The 20044-nt window shown below is 39.5% G+C and overlaps 1 protein-coding gene across 1 annotated transcript in view; it reads right to left on the reverse strand.

The window, feature by feature from the left end:
- Positions 1-20044, reverse strand: part of Ttll5 (tubulin tyrosine ligase like 5) — a 260147-nt gene that overhangs the window by 60655 nt on the left and 179448 nt on the right. The window contains exon 31 of the mRNA XM_026401550.2: positions 18921-19116. Within this exon, the coding sequence (XP_026257335.1) occupies positions 18921-19116 (196 nt within the window). The remainder of the gene's footprint in view (positions 1-18920; positions 19117-20044) is intronic.

Here is a 20044-nt window from a genome sequence, read left to right on the forward strand (position 1 = left end):
ACAATATTCACAGAAAGCCCAGTTTCAACCAGCCAGACATTTACTCCCTGTTAGACTGGCTGCAAGAGAGAACTGACTGCTCATAGCTGGCTTTGGAACCAGATTAGGTCATCAATGAACGGCAGAGAGACGAGGCTGAGGGGAAAACGCATGGCGTTTCAGTTAACCGCGGGGCTCAAATATCAGCCCTGTTACTCACAAAGTGGGTTATCTCTTCAAGTTCCTTAACTTCTCTGCACTTTGGCTTCCTCATAAGCAATTATATAACTACTTTGGTGGATTGTTGGAGATTAAATGGAGATTACCTACGTAATTAATAAGGGTTTCTTAAGATAAATCAAAATACTTGGCAAATGCTCCATTCATTCCCTACTGCAGTTTATCAGGGGTTAGGGATGACATGAAAGCCTACCTATCAGTAATCATTTGTGAATGGTAGTTGGTTATGCATATTTTCAACATATTTTTCTAGTCTTATGATGATGCTCACTAGCTGTGAAAGCAAACTCTTAAAATGAAAACATATGTTTAGGTTCCCAGATCACATTTATTCAATTCTCTCTGGCCGAAATAATCTTTTCCTCTTCTGAATGCTTATAAAAATTTATTCGTATGTCTTATTCTAACTGGTATTGTATTCGGTCTGGTATTATAGCCACTTATCCATGTACTTTTCCCCTTTTCTGGACAATACGCACAGGAAATAGCTATATTTTATAGGGTTATTGATTTTGGTTTCACCCACAGTGGTTTGTGTAACGCTCAGGTGCTTAACCCAATTTATTCCAGGAAGGGGCAAAACAAAACAGTACACCAATTATTTATCTTTTTTTTTTTTTTTAAGCAACAGGTGAATTCCTCTACACCTAAATAGGGAAATGTGTATATGCATGGAAATGCAATCGTGTAATAAGACCATTCTCTGAATTTATATAGTACCTAGTGTGCTGTCTGTGTCCAAAATATAAATAAGCCCTCTTAAGATCCCCTCAAAATAAATTCATCTTCTTAGATGCAAATTTTGGGGTAGGACTTGACACAATGATGTTCTATGTAAGGTCAGATGTTTCTTTAAACAACAAAAAACTTATTGCTTAGGAGACTGCCACCTGCCTGGATATCATCACTTTTCCCTTCCTAATAATACTGTTCTGATTCTGTCTGGATAATAATGTGTGTTTAGCTTCACCCACCCCCCCATGGCGGGGGGACACAATTCTGGTCAATGAGATATAAACAGAAGTTCCTGAGTGTGGATTTTAGGAAAGTTTTGGCTGTTCTTCCCACTAGCTAGCTAGAGGTAGACAGGCACAGGGTTAAGACCCCAGGGGACAGAGACAGAAGAAACACGAGTTTCAGATGGCACCATGGTGTATGGGGGAAAATCCCTCTCTAACCAGAGCGTGCGCGCGCGCGCGCGCGCGCGTGTGTGTGTGTGTGTGTGTGTGTGTGTGTGTGTGTTACCTGCAGCCAAGTGGAATCCTGATATAAGAATTCTCAATCTACCAGTCAAGCTTGTTTAAGCCTCAGCAGGCATGAATTGTTTCTCAAAGCAAGTTCTCTTACCAAATACAGTAAAAAGCATCTAGGTTGTGCCTTATGGTTTGGTGGCCATGCTGGAATACACCCAATGGACAACAAAGGAATCACAGCTGAATTCCATCTGAAACTGAAGAGTCAGAAATGAAGACAAGTCCCCAGGTGTCTCACCAAAGCGAAGGTTAATTGGGGTGGGACTGAAGCAATCAAATATGATAAGAAGCAGCTCAGGAAAACACTCAGGCAATATTAAAAGCAGATATGTAAGTGGGTGTATTTAGACTGGTTTCCCAGACTCCTCATACCCTGTTATTGGCCTCAACCCTGACACTCCACCAGCTAAAGATCATGTGAACTGTTTTGTCCTGATTCTTGAAAGGACAGAATTATATGATGTTCTCTGTATAATTTCTAAGAAATGTGAGGACTAAATAGACAATGACCACAACATAGGGACACAGCTGTACTGTCACCACTCAGTGTCCTGGGAAAGGGAGCTGGATGAGCACTGGCCTCTACTTAAGAACTGATCAACATACTCGGACTCTGGCTGCTCTGCTGGTGTGGGAAAGCCGCAGGACAGGGAGGAGACTCAGCACCAGTCGGAGGGTTGGCCTGGCCCCAGGCAAAGACTGGAAAGGCCCTCCCCTGGCCTCAGAGGGGTGCTTGTGGGTGGGAAGGAGGAATTTCTGATAGACGGAACACAGACTGCAACTTGGAAGGTTACAAGGAAGCAAGATCTGGGCTCTCCAACTAGAAAGATAATACTATGCAGAGATTAAATTCTGGAAGTTTTTTTTTTCTCCTAATTCCTTCCAGAAAAACACTCCTTTTAGCCTTCACTTAGGCTTATTGGTGATGGAGCAGAGTTGGTTGACTCTTTAATAAAATAACTGTAAATTCCATTGTTGAGAATTAAGGGAGAGAAAGTAGCCAATGCTAATCTCTACTGTGCCCTTTGTACTCAGATCTCAGGGAAGCAGGCGTTTCTAGGTATCATGTGCCCGTGTTAGATTTTGTCCTAAGTCTGACAGAATTCCCAGTACAGGGTACACAAATCCCCACTGGAGGTTCCTCTCTGGCAGCTACGGTGTGGGGAGGGCGCATTTTCCCGAACATGTGAGCTACTACCCACTCAGCTGACCATGGCCAGGGTGAGAACTGTTGCGTGCACACACACCGCAGCTCTCGTGCAACATCACGGTGCCTGGGAAACTCAGTGCGAGGGGCAAAGCATGCTTCCAAAAGGCCTTTGTCTAAGGCAGCACGGCCATCTTTCATCCACAGTGTTTGTCAGCTGGGACGAGACAGGGGACTGAGCAAAAGAAACAGGTACAACTTCTGGTGCTGCTACCATGCGCTGGGAAGTGCTATGACTTGGATCGGGACTGAGCCGAAACCAGAAGCCCAGGAGCGGCCGCTGCTCATAGATATACACGTGAGTGCGCGTGAGTGAGTGTGAGTGCAACCACACAAATACCCGAGGCAGGACACCGATTGCCAACTGTCCTGGAAGTCCTCTGGCACATCCTTCCATTTCTAAAACCAACTCCTACTCCTTCAGCAAGCAAGAAAAGATCTTATCACTTCCAAGAACCTACTGGAAAAGATGTAAACACAGGTGTTTACCTGGACATAAAAAAGTCTAAAACTATTATTCACCAACCAGCTGAAATCAGCATTGTTCAAAACATTTCTAAATCAATTCTAAACATTTGAGGAGCAATGAAATGATTAAAACCAGATATTCAAATATCTCATGAGCCTCAGAGTCCTTCACCCAATCAAGCCGAAGCTTCCACAGGCCGCCTCAGAGTTGGTTTTTCATAGTTGGATTCATCTCGGGCTGGGTCGGGGCAGCGGGGTCAAAGAAGCCCAACTCCATACAAAGCAGAGGCTCAGAGGGCTCCCTCCATGACCATAAGGCCCAGGGAAATTAACCCTCAGACAGCAGAGAAGACCTGCCCTCAGCAGCCCTGTCCCCGCCCACAACAGATCCAGCCAGTGATAATCAGGAGGCTGAGGCTGACAGCAACTTAGGCCCAGGTGACGGTAGCTTTGCTGTGCTGTTCCTTTCTCGCCATCTCACTCTACACGTGACAACATGGAGCACAATCACACACGCACCAGAGCCTGCGGTTTTCCTTTTTTAGCAACACTTTAGTTTCTTTAATCCATGTCCATCAGAAACAGCATTAAAAGTCATTTCTAATTCTACTCAGACCTAACCTGTTAATAGCTGGACATTTTTCTGTGTACTTATTTTCCATATGTATTTCTGTATGCTTACAAAAAATGGGATCACAGACACCCATTTTGAGGTCTGTTTTTTTTTTTTCCATTCAAATACCTATCTTGAGTATTTTTTCCATATCTCTGAAGGTAGATCTAGATCACTGTTTTTTTTCCTCGCTATTTTATTTGTTCTTTTTAGATATACATGAGAGTAGAATTTTTTAAAATATTTATTTATTTATTTTTATTTTTATTTGGTGCTGAGGATCGAACCCAGTGCCCCATGCATGCTAAGGCAAGCACTCTGCTATTGAGCCACAACTCCAGCACCAAGAGTAAAATGTATTTTGACAAATTATTTATATATGGAGTATAACTTATTCTAATTAAGACCCCATTCTTGTGGTTCTACATGATGTGGAATTTCACTGGTGGTGTATTCATATACGAACATAGGAAAGTTAGGTCTGATTCAATACTGTCTTTCCTATTCCTACTCCCTCCCTTCCCTTCATGCCCTTTTGTCTAATCCAATGAACTTATATTCTATACCCTACTCTGCACCCCACATGTACTTATTGTGTGGTAGTATCTGCATTTCAGAGAGAACATTCAGCCCTTGGTTTTTTGGAATTGGCTTATTTCACTTAGCATGAGAGTCTCCAATTCAATCTATTTACTGGCAAATGCCATAATTTCATTCTTCTTTATGGCTGATTAATATTCCATTGCGTATATACATCACATTTTCTTTATCCATTCATCTGTTGAAATGCACTAGGTTGAAACACTGATGTGGATGCATCACTGTAGTATGCTGCTTTTAAGTCCTTTGGATATAGACCAAGGAGTGGGTCAAATGGTGGTTCCATTCCAAGTTTCCTGAGAAATCTTCATACTGCTTTCCATAATGTTTGAACCAATTAGTGGTCCCACCAGCTATGTGTCAGTGTACCTTTACCCCAAATCCTTGCCAACGTTTACTTTTATAATTGCTATTTTGACTAGAGTGAAATGAAATCTCAGTGTAGTTTTAGTTTACATTTGTCTAATTGCTAGAGATGTTGATTTTTTATTTGTTTACTTATTTTTTATTAGTTCTAATCAGTTATACATGACAGCAGAAAGATCTTTGATTCGTTGTACACAAATGGAGCAGAATTTTTTCACTTCTCTGTACATGAAATGTACTCACATCATTTGTGCAATCATACATATACCTAGGGTAATGATGTCTGTCTCATTCCACCATCTTTCCTACCCCCGGGCCCCCCCCCACCCTCCCCTTTGCCCCATCCAAAGTTCCACCACTCATCCCATGTCCGTTCCCCTGACACATACACATTATGGATTAGCATCCACTTACCAGAGAAAACATTTGGCCCCTGGTTTTGGGTGATTGGCTTATTTTGCTTAGCATGATATTCTCCAACACCATTCATTTACCTGCAAATGCAATAATTTCATTGTATTTTATTGCTGAGTAATATTCCATTGTGTATATATACCACGGTTTCTTTATCCATTCATATATTGAAGGGCATCTAGGTTCCTTCCACAGTTTAGCGATTGTGAATTGTGCTGCTATAAACATTGATGAGGCTGTGTCCCTGTGGTATGCTGTTTTTAAGTCCTTTGGTAATAGACTGAGGAGAGGTATAGCTGGGTCAAATGATTCCATTCCAAGTTTTCTAAGGAATCTCCATATTGCTTTCCAGAATGGTTGCACCAATTTGCAGTCCTACCAGCAATGTATGAGTGTGCCTTTTCTATCACATCCTTGCCAACACTGTTGTTTGTATTCTTGATAGCTGCCATTGTGACTGGTATGAGATGAAATTTTAGAGTAGTTTTGATGTGCATTTCTCTAAAGATGTTGAACATTTTTTTCATATATTTGTTGATGGATTACGTATCTTCTTCTGAGGAGTGTCTGTTCAGCTCCTTAGCCCATTTATTAATTGGGTTGTTTGTATTTTTTGGTGTTAAGTTTTTTGAGTTCTTTACATATCTAGAGATTAGTGCTCTATCTGACGTGCATATGGCACAAATTTGCTCCTGATATGTAGGCTCTCTTTTCACCTCATTGATTGTTTCTTTTGCTTTTTAGTTTGAATCCTTCCCATTTATTGATTTTTGCTTTTATATTTTACACTTTAGGAGTCTTATTAAGGAAGTCAGGTCATCATCCGACATGATGAAGATTTAGGCCTACTTTATCTTCTATTAGGCGCACGGTCTCTTTTCTAATTCCTAGGTCCTTGACCCACTTTGAGTTTTGTGCATGGTGAGAGATATGGGTTTAGCTTCATTTTGCTGCATATGGATTTCTAGTTCTCCCAGCACCATTTGTTGAAGAGGCTATCTCTTCTTCAATATATGTTTTTGGCGTCTTTGTCTAGTATGAGATAACAGTATTTACGTGGGTTTGTCTCTGTGTCATCTATTCTGTACCACTGGTCTACATGTGCATTTTGATGCCAATACCATACCACTTTTGTTGCTACAGCTCTGCAGTATAGATTAAGGTCTGGTATTGTGACACTTCCTGCTTCACTCTTCTTGCTAAGGATTGCTTTGGCTATTCTAGATCTCTTATTTCTCCAAATGAATTTCATAATTCTTTTTTCTATTTCTATAAGAAATGATGTTGGGATTTTAATTGGAATCACATTGCATCTGTATAGCGCTCTGGGTAGTATGGCCATTTTGATAATATTAATTTTGCCTCTCCAAGAGCATGGGAGATCTTTCCATCTTTTAAGGTCTTTTCAATTTCTTTCTTTAGTGTTCTGTAGTTTTCATTACAGAGGTCTTTCACCTCTTTTGTTAAGTTGATTCCCAAGTATTTTTTTTTTTTTGAGGCTATTGTAAATGAGGTAGTTTTCCTAATTTCTCTTTCAGCGGATTCATCACTGATGCATAGAAATGCATTTGATTTATGGGTATTGATTTTATATCCTGCTACTTTGCTGAATTCATTTATTAATTCTAGAAGTTTTCTGGTGGAGTTTTTTTTTTGATCCTCTAGGTATAGAATTATGTCATCAGGAAATAATGACAGTTTGAGTTCTTCTTTTCCCATTTGTATCCTTTTAATTTCTTTTGTCTAATTGCTCTGGCTAGAGTTTCAAGAACTATGTTGAACGTAAGTGGTGAAAAGAAGGCATCCCTGTCTTGTTCCAGTTTTTAGAGGGAATGCTTCTAATTTTTATCCATTTAGAATAATGATGACCTTGGGTTTAGCATAGTTTTTACAATGTTGAGGTATATTCCTACTATCCTCAGTTTTTCTAGGGTTTTGAACATGAAAGGGTGCTGTATTTTGTCAAATGCTTTTTCTGCATCAACTGACATAATCATATGATTCTTATGATGAATTATACTTATTGATTTCCATTTGGTGAACCAAACTTGCATCTCTAGAGTGAACCCTACTTGATCGTGGTGCACTATATTTTTAATATGTTTTTGTATGCGATTTGCCAGAATTTTATTAAGAATTTTTTGCATCAATGTTCATCAGAGATATTGTTCTAAATTTTTTTTTTCCTTGATGTATCTTTGCCTGGTTTTGGTATCAGGATGATACTAGCTTCATAGAATGAGTTTGGAAGGGTTCCTTCCTTTTTTATTCAAGGAATAATTTGAGAAATATTGGAAAATTAATTCTTCTTTGTAGGTCTTGTAGAACTCAGGTGTGACTCCATCTGGTCCTAGGCTTTTCTTGGTTGGTAGGCTTGAAATTGATCTGTTTAAATTGAGTATGTCCTCTTGATTCAGTTTGGGTTGATCATATGCCTCAAGAAATTTGCTGGTGTCTTTGAGGTTTTCTATTTTACTGGAGTATAAATTTTCAAAATAGTTTATAATTGTTTTCTGAATTTCAATAGTGCTTGTTGTGATATTTCCTTCTTCATCACAAATTTTAGTAATTTGGGTTTTCTCTCTCCTTCTTTTCATTAAGGTGGCTAAGGGTTTGGCAATCTTATTTATTTTTTTCAAAGAACCACCTTTTTGTTTTGTCAATTTTTTGAATTGTTTCTTAATTGTTTCAATTTCACTGATTTCTTCCCTGATTTCAATTATTTCCTGTTTTCTAATACTTTCAGTGTTGGTTTGATCCTCTTTTTCTAGGGTGTTGAGCTGCAATGACGGGTCACTTATTTGTTTACTTTTTCTTTTTTAAATGAATAAATTCTATGCAATGAACTTTGCTCTTAGCACTGCCTTCATAGTGTCCCATAGATTTTAATACATTGTATCGGAGTTCTCATTTACCTCCAAGAATTTTTTTCATCTCCTCCCTCATGTCTTCTGTTATCCCTGCAGTCATTCAATAGCATATATTGTTTATTCTCCAGGTGTTGAAGTAGCTTCTAGTTTTTATTTTATCATTGATTTCTAGTTTCATTCCATTATGGTCAGAAAGAATGCAGGGTACTATCTCCATTTTGTTCACAGATTTTTGAGTGAAAGAAAAGCAGGACACCCATTTTATTCTTACTTGCCTTTTGAAACACCACCCACATACACATGTGCACATTCAGGTTGTCAACAACTGGTTTTGCTCTTGAAGGACAGTGCTGTGATAAGCATCATGTTATTAATATTTTTTCACATATATTAGGTTATTGGCTTTAATTAATTTCCTTGAAGAATAGTCATCAGAAGTCTCCTTATCTTCAGTTTTAAAACTCTTCTTTATATTCCCCATTTGCCCCCAGTAAAAAAAAATGTATCAATTTACACTTCCATCAGTATGTTTGAGAGGATTGATTTCTTTATTTGCCTTTGATAGTTCTGAGGAAACTGTGTATCCCATGAAAAGCTGGATCGTAATTTGATGGTATTGATGTTTCTTTCCTTTTTTAATGATTATGTTGTCTTTGGGCAACATTTTACAGTCTACACAGATATTACTCTAAAGAATAGTCATTTTGTCTTGGTGTTAATATAATTTTTTATTCTCATACCTCTTTCTCTAGCAATCTATGAACAAAATGATTGCATACAGTTTTTTAATTGTCCAAGTAAGTGACTAATTAATACTCTGAGCCTGGAGCTTCTTCCAAGACATTTTCTTTAATATTGTTTTAAGCAAGTTCTACTTCTGGCATGTAGTTTAACTATAATTCCCAATTTGAAATTATACTACTACGTATATTTAAGGGTGAAAGCAACACACTATCACAGAGAGACCTGCACACCCAACACTCACTATTCACATTATTCACAACAGCCACGATGTGGACGCAACCTCAATATCCATGGATGGATGCATGGATAAAGAAAATGGGATCTATACATGCCAAAGATTATTACTCAGCTCTTTAAAAATGGAAATCCTGTCATATGCTAGAATATGGATGAACCTGGAGGACATTATGCTAACTGAAACAAGCCAATTACAAAAAGACGACTCCTACATTACACTACTTATGTGAGCCATTGAAGTAATCAAATTCACAGACACAAAATTAGAAGGGTGGTTGCCAGAGGCTCAGAAATGTAAGGCTGTTGTTCAGCCAGGACACTTCAGGTCAGGTACTGTGAATAAGTTCTAGAGACTGTTGTACAAAAATGCGCACAAGATTAACAACACTGCACTGGATGCTTAGAAAGCACTTAGAGGGTGGACCTGCGTGATTTGCCTTTTACCCTCATGAAAAATCTGAAGTGTCCCCAGAGGAGCATGTGGTAAAGGGTTAGTCCCCAGCATGGCGCTATCAGGAAGTGGTGGATCCTTTAGAGATGGGGACTTGTGGGAGTCTTTAATCACTGACGGTGTCTCCTTGCAGGGGACAGTGGGACCCAGACCCTCCCGTTTGCTCTCTCCTGCTTCCTGGTCCCCAGCTGAGCAGTTCTCCTCCGCCATGCCCTTCTGCCGTGGCCTGCTGCTTCACCCCAAGCCGACCTTTTATGGCCAGAAATCTTTCAAACTGTGAGCCAAAGTAAACCTTTTCTCTTTATAAGTTTTATATATTTGTTACAGTAATGGAAGGCTAACATGCATAATAAATAATAAGAGCAACTAAGGTTTATTGAGCTTTTACCATGGGTCAGCAGGGCTCTAAATCTTTATATGTGAACTCATGTAATCCCCCTGGTCACCTGAGACACGTTCCACCATCGTCCCCATTTGCAGAGGAAACCAAGCACAAACGTGTAAGTACCATGACCAGGACTGCCGAGCTCTGCGAGTAAGCTGGGATTTGCACCCCTGGGTGTGGTTTACCAAGCTGCTGCCCTGATTTATGTATGCTGACTGCCTTTTAAGGCAAATGTATCTAAAGAAAAATCTATTTAATAAATCTCCTTTCCAAAGGAAATCTAAAGCAAACCTAGCAATGTTAACAGCTTTCTTTAGATGCATATAAAACCCAGAGATTTTGTTTACTCCAAATAACTTTTTTAGAGAAGGCTAAGAAAATTTTGTTTCAAATATTTTAAGAAAAATTTTCTCACTAATTTTAAAAGTTACAATGTGCACATATGTATGTTTGTGTACACCATCCCTGATCCAAAATGCTTGGTTGGGTGGGGCCAGAAGTGTTTCAGATTTTTAACCCTTTTTTCAGACACTGGAGTATTTACATATACATAATTAGGTATCTTGGGGAAGGGACCCAAGTTTAAATACAAAATTCATTTGTTTTTTTCTACACCTTATACTCAGAAATCCAAGGGAAATTCTAAACAATATTTTAAGAGTTTCATTATGAAACAAAGTTTCATTTCAAAGTGTAATTTTCTACTGTAGTGTCATGTCAGGGCTCAAAAAATTTTGGACCATGGAACATTTTGGATTTTCATGTTAAGAATGCTCAACCTGAAATTTAAAAAAAAAGAACACTCAACCTATATATGGATAATTTTGTAAAATAAAATATAGTAAAATAAAACAAAATATAGGAAAATATAGGTCTGGGAATGTAGCTTGGTGGTAAAGTGAACCTGATTTAATTCCCAGTACCTCAAAAAAAAAAAATATCAGAATTATCCCAGATTGAGAGCTCACTTGGTTAACAAAAGAGAATTCAGTTTCATTTTCAATTGTCTGTTTTATCAATTATTTGTTAGTGACCATAGAGTATTATCTGTATATCACAACTCATATTCTTGTAACAATATCCGTATTTTATGTCTCTCAATTAGTAAAATAAGATAATTAGTAAAAGGCATTCTCTAAGTTCCCTATAACTTTAAATTCTAAGTTTATAGACATCTAACTTTTCTCTGTCCTGAAATGCACGGTTTGTTTTGTTTGGCCTAGCACTTCTCGTGGTTGGCCTACTGTGCAGATCTTAAACAGTATATATTGACCTTGCTGTTGTATATTTATTAAGTATTTTTGCTGTGGCTGCATCCATCACAAATGTTTCGTGTGTGTGTGTGTGTGTGTGTGTGTGTGTGTGTGTGTTTGGCTTTTCTCTTTCCCTTTTTGACTTCTTCTTCTGCCTATAGACAGAGAAAGACAAACCAGATCACAAACTGAGGGAAGGGAGCATAACTGGTCACCAGGTCCTGTAGCAAATCCCATTTTAACCACAGACAACAAGCAAGTTGGCTCCCCAGTTGCCTCTTTAGACAACCAAGCTGAGTTATGCATTTTCATGGATTACTTTGACCCTTTCTTTGATGTGTGTGAGAGTACAGGACTGTGCAGTCATGAAGCTGGAGTGGTATCACTGATTGGTGATACATGTGTAAAACAAGGAGAAAAGAGTTAGTTCTGTCCAGGGGAGAGTGATAAATGGAATGGGCTCTGGAAGCCCTCTAACCTGGTTTTAATATGCGATTGGGCAGCAGTGTGACCCTAGGGGCACACTTACATTTCCTCATCAGTGGAATGTGGTCAACACTGTATCTGGCCCACAGGACGCGATCACTGAAGTCCCAGATTCCAGAGGAACATCATCCTACCAACAGCTTAGAAAACAACCTGATGATAATCAGGGGACTTCTTTTACTATCAGCTAAGAATTAACATAACAAACCAATGTCTACAGTGCAATACACTGGGATTCACATTTATATGGTATAGAAAAAGCAAGCCTAATATGAATTACACTAATGTGTCTTTTGTGATAGTCACATTTGTGGACACCTGCCCTATTTCCTGGTAGGCTTTTCAACAAATTTAACAGAAATAAGAATAAAATAGTATTATCACTAACAATCACAGGGTTGAAAGGACAAAGTACCAACCAAAAAGGTAACACCCCACGTAAGGCTCTGAATCACCAAGCCTGAAGAACATACTTTAGGATCTTGCACGACTCATTAGCTCTGACCATATAACTTAATAATAAAGTATAAGAGAGGATTAAATATGAGCATTTCTAAGATTTTTGAGCCTAGGACCCTTTCTTAAGACATTTCTTTGGGCTGGGGATATGGCTCAAGGGGTAGCGCGCTTGCCTAGCATGCATGAGGCACTGGGTTCGATTCTCAGCACCACATAAAAATAAAGATATTGTGTCCACCTAAAACTAAAAAATAAATATTAAAAAAAAGACATTTCTTTAATTAAGTATTTGAGGTAATTGGGACAAACTCTAGACCTAAGTTTATGTGCACTTAGTAAAACTTTTGACATTATGCACATGAATAGTAAGAGACTGGTTAAGACCCTTGAAAATAACTTTTCAAAGATAACTTCACAGGTGTCAATAGGTACTTGTTGAATGTATGAATGGCAAGTTAAAATTGATGCAATAGTCTTCAATGACTGCTATTTACTGAATGTCTTATGATCAGGGAGGCAGGATATAGCCCGATAACCCAAGAGCTTAGATGTAGAGGCTGACAAACTGAGTTTAAATCTCTTTATTATTTATGCGACCCTGAGAAAGTTCAAAGAAGGTCTAACAACCTGTCCATGGTCATGAACTGGACAGGACCAAGATTTAAACTAAGAATTATTTGACTCCAAAGGTTGTCCAGAGTGCCTATATCCAAAACAACTGAGGGTAGTTTTATGTGTATTATTTTATGTATTTTCAATATGTTCTTTTTTTAAAAGAGAGAGAGAGAGAGAGAGAGAGAATTTTAAATATTTATTTATTATTTTTTAGTTTTTTTTTTTTTTTTGTGGACACAACATCTTTATTTGTATGTGGTGCTGAGGATCGAACCTGGGCCGCACGAATACCAGTAGAGTGCACTACCGCTTGAGCCATATCCCCAGCCCCTCAATATATTCTTAATAGGTAAGAATTTAAAAAAAAAAAAAGTGGTTTGGCAAAATCAAATTAAATCATCCTAGGAAAAACCAGTAATAATAACTAAAAGCTAGAAACTAAGCGTTATATGAGTTCCTGATACAGGCGAGGAGAAAAAACAAACAGAATAAAAGAACCAACCAGACAAACAACATGAAAGAAGCAGGAGGTTATGGCATTTGGGCCCACATGCTCTGGGACTTTAGAGCTCGTGTGTGAGCCAGCGTGCACGCCCACCCACCCACACATAAATTCGCCCCCTTGCCCACCCAGGTCTGACCTTTCCCTCTGATACACCTCCTGCTGCTTGAGCAGTGCCCAGCCGCTCCCATGCTGGTGCTTGGATATAGAGCCTGCTGAATTTCTCCTCCTTCCCCTCCTCTCCACAGCCCAACACACAGGGGCCAAAGGCTTAGAGAAACAGTGTTCCTTCCTGCAGGGGGTGCAGAATTTTTCTAGATATATGCAATGAACTTTTAGGAGCAAAATAACAAGACTTGGTTGGGTTTCTATGGGAATCCCTTCTGCCCCTCGGAGGCTGTGCACAGAAATACACACCATTAGAGGTTGCCAGAATGTGGAAGGATCCCTCGCAGGGATCACTGAGAGGCTACCTCTACCGGGCCCTGCTTGTTAGAGGAGCAGTCGCCTCTCTCCTAGGCTGGTCTGTAAACCTGGGCGTGGCAGGAAGGGAAAAGAAAAGAGCAGACAGAGCAGACGTGTGGAAGGATGAGAGGTACTTGGGATGCAGTTTTCTCCTACCTTGAGTCACCTTACTCATGCTGAAAATTAAGTCTGCTAAAAACTGAAGGGCTTTGGAAAGAGAACAAAGCCGCTCAAGAACTAAGCTGGTTTAAAGCGCTTCTCTCCCCTGTTGTCAATCAAAGAAACCAGCAGTTTTGCCATGACCATCAAAATGTCCTTAATTTTCTGCTTTCTGGGCTCTTTTTTTGGTCTGGATGAGGCAGAAAAGAGAGGGAGGGAAGGTCCCAGTGGGTGGGGGGGAACGGGTTGGGAGCACAAGTGTAACAAAGGATCACTTGAACAGAAACTACTGAGTAATAGCTTTGGCCCGTGCCAAGAATAACATCAGCTCCATGTCCGCAATTAGAATCAGGTCAGCCGGGCCTCGCAGCCGCTGCAGCCTCTCACGGACCCCAGCGTGGAGAGCTACTCATGCTGATGTCACCGGTAGTCACTGTTGCTCAAGCAGGGCCCCCGACTCAGCTGAAAGAAGAGTGTTTTTGCCTTGTCCTTCGGGGCAGGAAGCAGACACACGCTGGCTGTGCCAGTCTATAGCAGCCCCTCGCGATCCCCAACTACCAAGACTCTGGCCTTGCCCCCCAACATCCTGAAACTCATCTTACATGAATTAATATATGAACAACACCAAGAATAGAACAGTGCTTGGGAAAGGAACTTGGGATACAGTAAGTGCTTATGAAGTGCTGGCTTGTTACTAACAAAACAGCAGGGAATCTGTCCCGCTATTTCTCTCTTGCCCACCCTGAGACTTGAATCCTGGGAGCTGAGATTGGTGAGCAGAATGTACCCTGATAAGAATGAGAAAAGAGGTATTTTGATCATTTATTTACGAGGATACTGTGGTCGATGAAGTGAAAAAGATGGCAACAAAGTTCTATAAAAATGATTGCCTGGGCTGGGGATGTGGCTCAAGCGGTAGCGCGCTCGCCTGGCATGCATACGGCCCGGGTTCGATCCTCAGCACCACATACCAACAAAGATGTTGTGTCCGCCGAGAACTAAAAAATAAAGAAATATTTTTTAAAAAAATGATTGCCTGATATTTCATAAGGGTGACATTAAATTTTAACACATCCCATCTTCCTTCCAAAAGACAGAAAACAAATAACTGAGGGAAGAAAATTTAATTTAAAATTTTAATCAATTTTTGTTTTTTGGTTTTTTTTTTTTTTTTTTTTTGGGGGGTATTTGGGATTTAATCCAGGGCATTTAACCACTAGGCCACATCCCCAGCCCTTTTTATTTTGAGGCAGGGTCTTATTAAGTTGAGTAGGGCCTTGCTAAGTTGCTGAGGCTGACCTCAAAATTGCAATCCTCCTGCCTCCGCCTCTCAAGTAGCTGGGATTAGTTTTAACTAGCTCTTTAAGTAGATGTTGCTATAGACTAGGTGTCTGCAAAGTAGGGCCTGCAGGAAAAATCCAGCTTGCAGTCTTTTTGTAAATAAAGTTTTATTGGAAGACAGCCATTCGTTTACATATTGTGCATGGTTGTTTTTACTCTGCCCTGGCAGAATTGAGTAGCTGTAATGGAGACCCTATGTCCTACGAAGCTTAAAATATTTACTATCTGGCTATTTGCAGAAAAAGTCATGGACTCTGCATTGACTTAAAACAGTGTTTTTCAAATTGCTGAAGTTTCATCCATCAGGGCATATCAGCTCATAGTTTCAGTTTTGTCTTTTTTTTCTTTCTCATGCTCTTCATCAAAAGGACTGGATCACACCCAATTTTCTTGTATCTATCCTTGGATACCTCTGCCAATGGCGCAGTGTTACTTTCCTCTCATTTCCAGGTCACAGGCTCAGTCTTCTGCAGGGGTGGATTTAGGTCATGATGATTTCTGTATTTCTGAGTAAGCACAATGCTAGATAGAGATGAAGACCCAAACTCACTCTGTATCAGTGGTCAGAGATGCCCATGTTCAGACTCACAGCCTGAATCCGAGGGCCTGCTTGACATGAACACTTGCAACCAGCTGGAAAGCTAAGTGCTCTGATTAGAGGCAGAAGAGGATGGGCGAATTTCTTTGCATATAATGGGAGAAAGGCCACATGATATTTCCCCAAACGTATACTAGGAGATCACTGTATGCAAGGCACTATGTGTAACAACAATGACTATATCATACCACACCATACCATTCCATAGCATACCATCCTAGAAGACCCCCTTAACATCCTGTTCCAAAATATCATGTTTCTCTTCAAGATAGATGCTAGGAAACTTTTTTTTTTTTTTTTTTTTTTTTTTAGAGAGAGAGAAAGAAAGAGAATTTTTTTAAAAAAAATATTTATTTTTTAGTTTTCGGCGGATACAATATCCTTGTTTGTATGTGGTGTTGAGGATCGAACCTGGGCCGCACGCATGCCAGGCGAGAGCGCTACCGCTTGAGCCACATCCCCAGCCCGATGCTAGGTAACTTTGATTTTAATTCTGGTCACCAGTCTCAAACAGGAAGCTAACCAAATTTTATGACCTATACTCAAGGAAAGTGACTCCAATGTGCAAGGAGTTTATTAGAGAAGTACCATCTCTATCTAAAGGATTATCTCAAGGACAGAAATAGAGGACAGACTCAGAATGAAAACAACAATTTGGTGATAATTCTCAGGCGGGTCTAGCACAGATAAGCTAAAACCAAAGGCTTAAAAATCTAAAAGAGTGGCGTTTTTTTTTTTTCCCTGTGGAGTGTTTCTAGATATCCTCTGAAATAAAGTGCTCCAAGTTACTAAATATACTTCATGTTAGAACATTTAATATCTTATTTGCTATTTAATTAGTTATAAACTCCTTAAGCTCACAGAATTTAGTTTCTCTAGCTCTCCCCACAGACCTAAAACTTCACCCTTACTCACTCTTACCTAAATCAGTTGTGGTTTAGAAAAACAGGGAGAAGGAACAAAATGATGTTATATACATATATAAAATCATGATGAATGATTTTCTGTTCCTTCTCCAGGAGACACGAGATAACTCCCTTCTTGGGAGTTCTGCCTCCTCCTTAAGATGGATATTCTGACAGATTCTAAAAAACATATTTTCCATATACTTCATAATTCAGTGAAACTAAACCAGTGTAATCCTCAGTGAAAAAAAATCCACACAAGAACAGCAGTACTCTAAATTTTCAAAGGAATGTGAGTTGCTGGAAGCTAATCAAAAGCATGAGAGGGACTTAAAAGTAAAGCAGTTTCTCAAAGTGAAAATCAGCAAAACTGCCTCTCTTTTCCCCAAACTTTAATGTCCTGCAAAATATCTCCTTTCATTTAAAAAAAACAAAAACTGTCCACTATTTCAAGGTACTGAAGTGTGGTTTAAAAGGGACCAACTGTCTTTATTCCCTGGAGCCACATGAGGGAAGTAAGGCTGTACAGCGAAGTCTCCACTATCCAGCACCTGATCAAGGTGGCATTCTCAAGGACTCAAATGACAGGAAGTTTGGAAGTGTAAAACACTTTAGGAAGTGTGCGCAGATTTAAAAAAAAAAAAAAACTACAAAAACTAGTACACACATTTCTATCTGCAATTGTGAAAATGCAAACTGGCTTACGTGCTTCTACTGTCCCAAAGATTTTCTAGATGAGGAAATTTCTACGTGGCAAAGGATGATGTTGTGATCAGAATGAGATGCCATATTCTACACTTCCAGATTGAAAAGTCTGGAAATTTCTCCATTAAAAACAGTTAAAGGGGCTGGGGTTGTGGCTCAGTGGTAGAGCGTGCTGGGTTTGATCCTCAGCACCACATAAAAATAAGTAAATAAAATAAAGGTATTGTGTCCAACTACAACTAAAAAAAAAAAATTAAAAACAGTTTAAAGAACTATTTCACAAATGTTTGAATTTATCATTTCTCAATTATGATGTGTTAATTTACAGAGAAAATACCAGAGATAAAGGTGATCATGTGATGAACTATGTTGAAAAAATTAAATAATCCTATGTTATTCTGGACAGTAGTGAAAAAAGTAAAGATACAGGGCATAATGATAATTAATTCACTTAGAGGATCAGAGGATAAAAAACCTTGGGGAAATGCTTCCTTTATCATTGAATAAGTATTAATTCAGCACTAACTAATGTATAACATGAACTACATTTTTATAAAAAAAAGAAGCAAGTGATAAGAGATCAAACTGATAGAAGGTATTTTTTTTCCATAAAATATAGGGAGGGCTGGAGTTGTGGCTCAATGGTAGAGCGCTTGCCTAGCATGTGTGAGGCCCTGGCTTCGATTCTCAACACTGCATATAAATAAATAAAATAAAGGTCCATTGATAACCAAAATTTTTTTTTTAATTTAAAAAAAACAGGGAAATAGGGAAGCTTACAGAATCAGTATTAATTCAGTTTAATACATCTGTAGAACATGTAAATGATTCTAATGATAATCCTGAATCATCAAAACAAAGCTAATTCTTAGTGACCTGACCTTTCGTAAGGCCCTTCTTCTTCTAAATGATTGGGGAAATGCCGACAGATTAGTGTGATATACTTGCACAGCTCCTCACACATATGCTCTGGGGTTTTTGTTATTTCACAGACAGTGAGCAGAGAATGAAGATTTCACTCTAAGTTCCATAGCACAAGGATGCTTGCGTGTTGGGTCCTGTTAAAGCCCCACTGTTTAATAAAACATTGCCTAGCCTGTGATAGGCATTTGACAAAACATCTGTTGAATAAACCCGCTGTCACTTACAGAAGACTGGTACTCTAACTTGTGACCATTTCCAAGTTATCTATTCCTTGATGGATCAATATGTACATATGTATACCAACTCTATGAAAGAAGAGAAAGAGTACATTCAGAAAGAAAGATGCTTAACATACTGGCTTTTAGGTATTTTGGAATTAGACCCCTGGGAAGTTACTGAACTAAGAGCACATAACAGAGAGGGGAAAGACTACAACAGGGACTTTTGTACACATAAATGAAAGAACCGGGTCACGCATGGTTCCACATCACCTTCCAGTGAAGCCCATGTTACGGCTCCAGAACGGTTCTGAGAGGAGACTCCCTACAAATCATCCGCGCCAGCTGCTTTGGAAACCTTTCAGGACGTTAACTCTACACTGCCCGTTCACTCATTTTTTTTTTTTTTTTTTTAACCCTTAGAAGGAAGAGACAGCACATGGAAGGGCTCGTCTTGAATTACCTGGTGCCTGGCTCGACTCTGGTCCAGAAGCTGCCGGGACTGAAGTTTCTGTTGTTCCAGTTGCTGGAGAGCAAAATGCAGCTGGTAGCTGCCTGCCGTGGGGTGGTACTTGTGTTGGGGAGCCACCCCGGTAGCCTTGCTATACGCGTTGTTCTCCACCTCGCCCTCCCAGGCAAAGCCACCTGTTTGGAGGCTCCTGAAGAGAAAAGAAAGCAGATTTCTTTGAGTGGCTGGGTGAACAATCCAAGGGGAAAGAGAGAAGTGTCTCAAGTATTTCTCCTTTCAGAGTCAGATGCAGTTGAAATTACCAATCTCTTTGTGTGACCAGTTATCTGACTCCTCCACTTGACCATGGTTCCACAAGGACAAGGACAGGGCTTGCTTAACTCCCCATCCTATTCTTGGCACTTATCACCAGGCCTGGCGCACGAGCGGACTGTAAATATTTGCTGAATGCTAAATAACTGAAATAGTAATTTCATCCCCCTGTGATTGCCACAAGGACCTCCAAGAAGAGTCCAGAGAGCTTCAGATTCCTAACTGAAGGTTAAAACAGAGGTACAGTCATCTCTGTTAACTTCAAAAGTAAAGAGGTAAATTACACAGAATTCTCAAATTTTTAACCACCCATTTGTGAAGTATCCAGACTTATTCTAGAAGCTATTTCTATCTGAGCTTGTGTTCCCATCAGGAGACAATATAACTGGAGTGAGAAGTCACTTTTTTCATCATTTCAAATTAACCCAGTATAGCCCAGTATGGTCCCATCCAGGCTGACCTTCAGCCTATACACATGAGGAAGGGCTGGTGGCCTTCTTGACTTGTCAGTACCTACACTACACCATTTAATACTCTGCCTGTATTCCTTGCCAAGATTGTTTTTTCTATTTGTTCTTTTTAGATAGACATGACAGTATTTTGACATATTATACATGCATGGAGCATAACTTATTCTAATTAGGATCCCATTCTTGTGATTGTACATGACTTGGAGTTTCATTGGTTCTTGCCCAAATTCTAAATTCCTAGATTCTGGTGACCACATCTGTACATACAGGCAGAAGTCTTCACAACTCTATGCACCTGTATCCACCCCAGTCTATTTCTTCCAGGTAGAAAAGTCC

Source organism: Urocitellus parryii, chromosome 6 (genome assembly GCF_045843805.1).
Source record: "Urocitellus parryii isolate mUroPar1 chromosome 6, mUroPar1.hap1, whole genome shotgun sequence".
NCBI lineage: Eukaryota > Metazoa > Chordata > Mammalia > Rodentia > Sciuridae > Urocitellus > Urocitellus parryii.